Source organism: Rhinichthys klamathensis, unplaced genomic scaffold (assembly GCF_029890125.1).
Source record: "Rhinichthys klamathensis goyatoka isolate OS25496 unplaced genomic scaffold, OSU_Roscu_1.1 h1tg000370l_1, whole genome shotgun sequence".
Classification (NCBI taxonomy): Eukaryota; Metazoa; Chordata; class Actinopteri; order Cypriniformes; family Leuciscidae; genus Rhinichthys; species Rhinichthys klamathensis.
Window position 1 is genome coordinate 689,137 of NW_026606878.1, and position 8,936 is coordinate 698,072.

Genomic DNA, 8,936 nt, shown 5'->3' on the forward strand with positions numbered 1-8,936 from the left:
CGAAAGCTAGTGAAATGGAGCAGGGTTTTATTAATGTTATTCACACCTCACGAACCGTTCAGTCAGAGACAAAGGACTTTGACGTTACTTAATGAATTATTTCCTAGGATGACGAATTTGCATTAACCGCCAAACAACACTGGCGCTCCACTCACGTTTCACAAGGCGGCGGAAATGCGTAATTAACCAGGAAGTGAGTCAAGTGACTGTCTGAGAATGGCGGCGCGCTGTGTTGTGCAGTCCGTAAGGACAGTGCTGAGGTCCGTCCAAAGCGATTTCATCAACAAGGGCTTATTTCAGAGGATACCACAGTTCTCTTTTTTGGGGAGTGTGCCGTGTCGCGGACTTAGACATGGTGAGTTTACTGGAGTATGATTTCGGGACGTCTGCAATAGCATCGTCCTCTTTATGTCATAGCTTTTATGTATTATTTTGTATTATATTTATATCTAGTGCTGTTTTAAAGCATGAGCGCACGTTGAAAATCTGGGATTTAATAGAACAATTAAGTCTATGAAATTGAAATGCAATAGAACATTTTCAAAGACATGTTATTACGTCAAGGACACAAGACATATTTAACATTCTTATACAATTTTAAGCAACTAATCAAATTAGCCAGTTTAGTCAGTGCTATGCATGTTGTTATTTGTATAAAACGTTGACGAACAAAAATACAAAGAAATTGAGAAGTTGATTTTTCAACCCAACGTTTTACTCAATTTTTCCGATTAACATAATTTGTATGGCAAAAAAAAACCTATAAATTAGAAGAATGCAAAATAAAAGCAGGTTCTACATTTTGAATAGCACTCCAATGCTATTAAAGCAAGAAGTTTACTTCTGTGTCATTTTGAATGTCTGCATCATGGGATGTTATAAATTCGTGTGCATTTTGTGTTTCACAGTGGTGGAGAACAAGGAGGCCAAAACAACAGTTGTAAGTAGCAGCCCAAGTGTACATTTTAGAAAGCAATTTATCATGCAATAAACAAAACAATATTCCAGTTGCAAGGATGGTCCTTCAAGCTTCCAGAATAGAACTGTCTGTCTCATCTCTTCTTTGGATTGAACCAGCAATTATGTTAGTCCCAATTTAGCTTGGAACTATTTTCAATACTATCCCCCGTTTTCACACACAGGGCTTAAACCTAGTCCCAGACTAAAATGCATGTTTGAGCTGTTAACATGCATTTTAACATAGCACTGACATTTCTTAAAATATGTCAGTGCCATTGTTTTGGCTCAAGATGCACATCAGTAATGTTTTGTTTTCTCTAAGACACGTTTATAAAAGCTACTCAAAACTCAAATGTCCTAATTGAACTATGGCCTAATAGGCTATATGCACGCATAAGTTCCGCATTTGACGCAAGGATGCTCGTCAGTTTCCGGTTGGGGAGATTAAAGCAGAGGAAAACCGAGGAAAACGGGATTATGGCAGAGTCTTCAAAATTTACTGTCCTCCCGTCTTTGAAACGAAACTTTCATACGTTTAGATGTAATTTTATATATAGTTATGTTTATTTAATATAATTTTAAAAAGAAGCATAAACACAACGAGGTGTGTCTATTTTGTCAGTTTTTGTGACTAACGCTTCTTTAGTATAACCATGGAGTATACAATTCAATATAAATTCTCGGTATTGCATTGGACTCTATGATCGGCGGAAGTTATCGAGCATCCTTGACCTTCACCGGAAATACCGCCGTGCATAGAGCCCATCCTGGCTTAGTCTAAACCCTCTCTGTGAAACCAGGCCTAAAATATAATGCTTATTTTGTCACTCTTTTCTCAGATTGAGGGTGTTATAGAGCCTACATCGGAACTACCACAACCCCCCAATCCCAAAGCTGCCTGTCCTATCTACAGATGGAACCTGCAGAACAAGTACAACTACACCGTAAGTGCTTGAACATGTGACAGTTCTGTAAACCATTATCTGTATCTCGTTATCTTTAAGACTTGTCTCTCTCATTCTCATACGTGATGCAGGACGTGCTGTTACTCAGTCAGTTCATTCGCTCAGATGGCGGGATGCTTCCCCGGCGCATTACAGGCCTCTGTGCTCAGGAACATAACAAGATTTCAATTTGTGTACAGATGGCCCATCGGGCAGGTGAGTTGGAACTTTCATTTGAGAGAATGGACTCAATCTGATGTTACCCTATTTATGTTGTATGAAAACAGTGTCAGTTGTCAGTGTCAATTTCAATAAAACGGATGTAATACAGCATCTAAAACTGTAAAAAAAATGGTGGCCAGTTAAAGGACATCAGATATACACTTTCCCTTAAACATAAACATTTAGCCCAAATTTAAAAATATCTTGATTTAAGCATCACTACCCTTATCTGTTTTGATGTACATATTAATAGTTACAATAAGTCAACTACTTCCATCTAAATTTTTTTTTCTAGGTCTCCTACCAGATCATAGACCCCGCTTACCTGAAGGCCATGTTCCAAAACCTAAACCCAACCCACCTCTCAACCGGTACGATCACCTCAGATGCCACAACAGCACCAAATAGCCCTTTATAATGTCACACATTTGATGAGCCATATTTGCTTGTGCCATTTTTTTATATTGGGTGCATCCCACAAATCTAAGTGTCTCTTTACGGTCTTTTGCAGGTATCTGACACGTTACTCTGTGAAGTCTGTGAAGCCCATCTTAAAGACAGGGCTGAAGTGGTGTAAGAAGAGAATGAATGTCGGACATCCCGCCCTGAAAAACAATGTCAGATACAGCCCCAAACCACTGTACATAAAGCACTGATAAACAGAGCTGTTTACCCAATCGAAACAGTGACTTCCTATATGGGACAGAGAGGATCTATGGCAAAGGATTTGCACCTTTTCGTGTTGTTCATTGCCTCAGCCACAAAAAGACTGTTAATTGATGAACCAGAGTGCACTGAAACATCTTTGTTCATCCCTCTGATTTTGGTTACCTTTCCCACTGTCTGATTTGGAAAGGCAGATGTGCAAATGTGCAAATAAAATGGTTGTTTACCTCAATAGCAGCTGTTTCTGAGTGTGCATGTGTTTGTGCCAGAGAGAAAGCAAGGTACACTTTCGTGTCTGCTTTAAGGGTTGAAACACCAACGCAATTTCAACTTTCCAAACATGTTGACGTGTTTATGTTTTCTTGACAGAAAGAAAAATACAGTGAATGTGAGGCCACAGAGTTGATTACACAATAACTTGTGCTGTCTTTAAAACGTGGCACCAAAAACAAGGAGATTGTGCTTCTGAAGTCAGTTTGGCTGCTATAACATGAAGGGCAGGTCCAGGTTTATAAGTCCATCTCCCATGTAGATGTATCCATGCTGAGGGGTCTGGGGAACATGGAAGGAGGTGAGACCCAGCCAGAGCAAACTGCGTAATACACACACAGTGCCGCCCCGCTCAAGCTGCAGGCTCCATGACCCTGCATGAAGAACAAACACAGTAAGAAAAAAAAGACTAGAATTATCCTACTGTGCAAGATCAAAGAAGAAAAGAGCAAAAAGCATTTTGCATAAACTGAACCTGAATTTTAAACCATTAAACATAACCATTGACAGAGTCCAGACTCTGATAGTGTGACAGCAGCAGAGTAAAATCTGGAGAAGAAAGTCGTGTGACAGAGAGTTGGCTCAGTTATGGATTTACTATTATCACAGCAGTGTATAAAGAAGAGGCGTTCTGGGGTCTTTCTGTCTGGGTGGCCCCTGCATCCAGCTGCCGACATTGGCTCGTGCCCAGTACCGCAAAGCTCCATGCCAATGAAGTCTGTGTTTGAACTGCAGCTCTGAACATTAACTGCTAACAATGTTTAACCTAAAACACTCAAAAATCGACAAAAATGTCCATTGTGACTCTTTGCCTTGTTATGAGTCCAAATATTTAACAGACTGCAGTTCTATAGAGAGCTCATCAAAATACACGACCATGACATTATGCTAATAAGAAAAGCTTTTGAGGAAAATATGTAGTAATTAGATTTTCAAGTCCGAGAAATTAGATATTAGATAAGACTGGCAAGATCAGACAATATACTTCCATCAACAAAGAACAAAACCATTTCCCTTAATTTGTTATAGCGATATTTGTTTAAAAACCATGCGGTTATACAACATTTTCTGCCTTTCCAAGTTCTTGGGAAGTCTCCCAACTTTTTCCTTGTCCAGACCACATTCAAGGAAACCTGAGTGAAGCCGAAGGAGGGCAGCGGTAAATACCACTGCCATTCCCAGTCTCCTTTACCCACTATTTAAGACGTCCAGATGAACCTGTTCACCTCTGGCACTTCTTGAGAGGGGATTGAGTTTTTTTTCCACCTGATTGGTCAAGGGGAAAAAGTAAAACTGTTAGGCAGGGTGGATAAATACCCCCGGTCTGAGACCTGCTCTACGTTTTCAGTTTTTAAAGACGAAACAAATCAACTTAGCCTAGTTGGGTGCTGCCTGAGGTGAGGGGCTATCCCTTAGAGAGAGAAATAAAGGACAGATCGCCTCCTTTAATGAAACAGCTGAGATGTTTCTAACACACTTTAAGTCTGGGCATGTCTCCAGTAGGGTGACTGTGGCTTCAAACTCGACTGAGAAACAACAAAGCAGCATTTGCCTTCTAAATCGGAGTCCGATAACAATATTCCCTGTGAGGAAATGCTTCTTTATCCTATAACTGACGTAGTCCTTGATGGGTGATCACGGACTTCTCCTACCTCAACTATCCTTACACTTTAAGGTCACATTTAGCAGGAGGTCACTCTTAATCTTGCAATGAGGGCTCTATGAGGCATAAATGCCAGAGTCATGTTTTTCAGTAAAGCTCAATGATGTTCTAGTGCTTTGCTCGGTATGTTAAACAAATCAGAATCCATCTGGTTAAGATTCAGGATCAGCAGAACCAGATATTCCTTGAGGAACTCGATGTTAAACAATCAGTAGTGGTCTGTGCAAGCAAGGGGCTAAGCTTCATGAAGCAAGCTGGATGAATACCTTTCAGCAAGCTTACGTCTGACTTGAATTTGCGGAGAACAACATAGCCAGGCGAATAGTTTTCTGAATAATTGTTTTGTTAGTTCACTCCCAAATGACAAACATTGCAGGAAGACACACCAAGATATATGAGACGGGAAATTTATCATTGATGTAGAAAATGGCAATCCCTCAAACGCTTCTTCCCAGAAAGAAAAGAGAACAATGGGATCATAGTTTGCCGAACAACACCCCAGATGTCTCCTTGGCTTTCGCTCGGCCTTAGGCAGCTGCCAAATCATATCTGTCATTAACACAGGGAAATCCAGCAACAGGGATCATGGGATGCTTTGCAGAAGGATTTTTACACCATCCTCATATTTCCCACCACTATTAAGACTTCCTAAATGCAATTTGCATGTCAGCATCATTTTTGGGAAAGTATAGTGGTGTTAACAGGTGTTGTTCACCTTTGGATTATAAAGTCTAAAGCAAAAGACGGGTCTGACTTCAGTGCCAACGTTTCATTATAGGGTGGGAGCTGGAGACTTCCACAAGTACATACAGAAAAAAATATTGTGCCTGGAAATAAAACAGCATCGAGAATAAATCATCACACATAAAGGTAATGAAAGATCATTCCTTTTAATTACCTTTGGGAATGTCCTCACTCAAAGGATCTAGGAAGTCGAGAGCAGGGTTCAGATAAGACATTTCCAAGATGGACTTCTTTTTCAGGTTAACCGGCTCACGAAAGTGCAGGTAGTTGCGAAGTTTCGCAGCTTCAGTGGGATGCAGACCTGCGATCATGGGCCAAACTTAAAACTGATCTGGGGTCGGACCATTCAAATAAATGACAACGTAAAGAGATGAACTGAAGACTGATGCAAGAAAGTGACTTCAGAGAACTGAAGTGAACTGACATTTCATTTCACTTTAGTTTTATATTCACACAGCTGCATCTGATTTCCGGTAGAAAGCATATACAAACACTTCTAATGGTTTGGCTGTAACTGTAAGCATACCTCCAAAGCTTCGGTTTATCTGCACTTTGCCACTGGGACTCTTTGTAAATGCACCACGTGGCACTACAGACACATCTTTATCGATGTTTGACACGGTCGTGGCCAATCGACTCGCCTCATTCACTTTCACCTGCAGAAAGGGAGCCATGTTAATCGCTCCATAAACATTCAACAAGCCGCCTGCCATCTACCATGTTTACTACATTATAAACCACGAATAAACAGAAAACCGGATAAATAATAACAGTTGTTTTACATCCAAACATTACCACGTCCACATAAACACAACGTTCATCATGCTTTGTGTGTGCGTGCGTGTGTTTAGTTGAAGCTTCCACTTTTCCTCGAAATGTTTAGACACTTTGATTTCTAAAAATTCAAGTTTGGTTAGCGAAGCAAGATCTGTATTTTATAAAAGACACAAACATGCCACAATCATGAAGTGCAGATACACCAAATAAACCAAGATGAGCTTTTATTCATTTTGCTGAATCTATTTTCCTGTTTCCTCATGCTTATTATAGCCCCATCTGTGTCGTGTATCCCAATGGTCCCTGAGTCCTCTCACCTTGACCTCTACCTCCGTGGCTTCGTCCCCCTCTCCCTCAGTGCGTGTCTCTGTGTGCTCGTACTGATGGGACGGGTCGCCCGTGAATCGCCCCTGTGCTGCTAATGCCACGTCTGCAGTCATGGACTCAGTGGCTTGTGGCAGCAGGTGCCAATCTAAGCAGTTTAAACTGTTTAATGATTAAAAAAGATAGATTGACAGACAGACAGAATCAAAAATTATTTTAGAAAGAACTCACTAACAAGATTAAAGAAATAATGGTATTAAATATAACTGACCAAAAAAAAACTATAAAACTAAAATAATATAAAATATTTAATTACACGTTTTTGGAACTTTCATTTAAATGGGCACTATATAAAGATCACATCTACAAAATTAATTGAGTTATAAAACCTATTGAACTGAATTGAAATTGTAATATCAAGTTTTATGTGTCAAACTTACGCATTAAGGCAAGGCCATAATCATGTCTTGAACATAAGTAATTAAAGTATTAAAGGGGAATTCATAGAATAAATAAAACAAATAAGAAGAAGAAGAATGTACACATTCACTCTTATTCGTATGTCTAAAATGTTGAAAATGCAAATTGCAACTTGGCCATTTCTTATTATTGGGGGGGGGACTTATTCCCCTAAATGTCTAAGGTGGTTACAGCCCTGCATTAAGCCAATATACACAATCACAATGAGTTAATAACAAGCAGTTATATAAAGAATAAGCATGATTTCTTACCTGTACAAAGACTTTTTTTTCTTCATTTCATCCTCTTCAACACCTTGAGCAATCAAATAGTCACATTTTATCCCCAAAATCTTTCCCCAAAATAAAACCCGGCTGAATTTGTAACTTCTCTTCAGTATGACCAGAGAGGTTTGAAGAGCAGCTCTCTGCTCGCTGCTCAGAGTCAAACCATTACCAGCAGCTAAATCCAAAGAGTAATGCAAAGAATCCGAGTCCATCTCTATTCACTGACAAATGTATATTTACAAAAGAATTGAAATTAATACTCGAGTAATATTTGTATTTATTTTGCTTGTTAGAAAGCTGCAGCTAGCAAGCTAATCACCCTCACTCTCCAGTGACTCTGTGGTTGCTAAGGTAAACAAAAGCCCTAGTAGCCTGTTGCTATAGCTACTCATAGACACCAAAGAACGTATTGTTGACTCTTTGTAGACACTCAGCTCACTAGAGGTAACGTTACAAACTGAAATATCTTATTTAGAAAATTAATGGCGGCGAAAATTAATACATTTTATTTATAATATTATTTTAAAAAATATCATGCAAATATATATTTTGATCATTTTTTCTTAGCATATGTGATGAACAGATTGGTCGCTCTTCATCTGCTGAGAGAGACAAACAGGAAGCATCTGACACAGCTGGCAGGATGTGTGTTCTGTCCAACCTAATGCCCTCTGCGTGATACCAACAGCTTCACACACTGAACGTGTGAACTCGTGCTGTTAACAGCAGCCCTGGGTGACGGGAGAAGTCAGCTGGCTGTTGTGAACACATGATGATAGCAAACAGAAGCAGCCTAGAGAGATAAGTTTGATTTCGCTTTTGCACATGCATTATAGAAAGCTTATCAAAGTCATATTTCACCCCAAAATCGTGAAAAAAAAAGAAATGATAGTTTTATTAGTGCTGTCAAGTCGATTAATTGCATCTAACATTAAAGTTTGTTTTTGTATAAGGTGTGTATATATTATATTTCTACATATATATTATATATAGGCCTACTGTATGTCTGTGCATGTGTGTGCGTATATATATATAAGTATATATGTATACAATACATATACATATATTCAGTAAACAAAAACGTTTAAAGTTAGATGCAATTAATCACGATTAATCAGATTGACATAAGTTTTGTATATTTATGATTAAATAAATTATGATCATTTAAAAAATATATATTTCAAGTTAGTTAGTTTTACTGTCCTTAATTTACACTGAATTCATATTTCACCCCAAAATTGAAACAAAACATTGAGGAAATTATAGTTTTTTATATTTATAATAATAATAATAATTTTATTTTTATGTATTTGTATTGTGACTATTTTAATGACAATTAAGAACATTTCATCCCCAAATTTACATAAAGATAAATTTGTGAAGTATTTATACACCATGACAGCATTTGTTGGTTGTGCTGCTTTCGATTTATGCTGCATTAAACTAAAAACTATTAAAAGAAAAATAAAAAAAATCTAATAATTGTGTCTGGCCAGGATGATTTGCATTAATGTATTGCAGTAATGAGAATAATCATCACACTAAATAGAAATTGCATAATTGTCATGAAAATAAATGCATACAATGCAATAAATATTAAAGGTTGAAAAGTAAGTTTAA

General features: G+C 38.2%; 2 protein-coding genes across 2 annotated transcripts; one reads left to right on the top strand and one right to left on the bottom strand.

The window, feature by feature from the left end:
* Positions 1–206: 206 nt before the first annotated feature.
* Positions 207–3,024, top strand: mrps18a (mitochondrial ribosomal protein S18A). The gene is made up of 6 exons (XM_056233455.1): positions 207–355; positions 909–940; positions 1,800–1,904; positions 1,997–2,120; positions 2,422–2,497; positions 2,638–3,024. The coding sequence occupies exons 1-6, from the start codon at positions 217–219 to the stop codon at positions 2,780–2,782; spliced, it is 621 nt and encodes a 206-aa protein (XP_056089430.1). The 5' UTR covers positions 207–216; the 3' UTR covers positions 2,783–3,024.
* Positions 3,025–3,116: 92 nt separating this feature from the next.
* rsph9 (radial spoke head component 9) lies at positions 3,117–7,708 on the bottom strand. Its single transcript, XM_056233454.1, has 5 exons — positions 7,302–7,708; positions 6,564–6,732; positions 5,996–6,125; positions 5,624–5,770; positions 3,117–3,436 (listed from the first exon to the last, which is right to left on the bottom strand). Exons 1-5 carry the CDS (start codon positions 7,526–7,528, stop codon positions 3,276–3,278), a joined length of 834 nt encoding a protein of 277 aa, XP_056089429.1. The 5' UTR covers positions 7,529–7,708; the 3' UTR covers positions 3,117–3,275.
* Between the last annotated feature and the right edge of the window lie 1,228 nt (positions 7,709–8,936).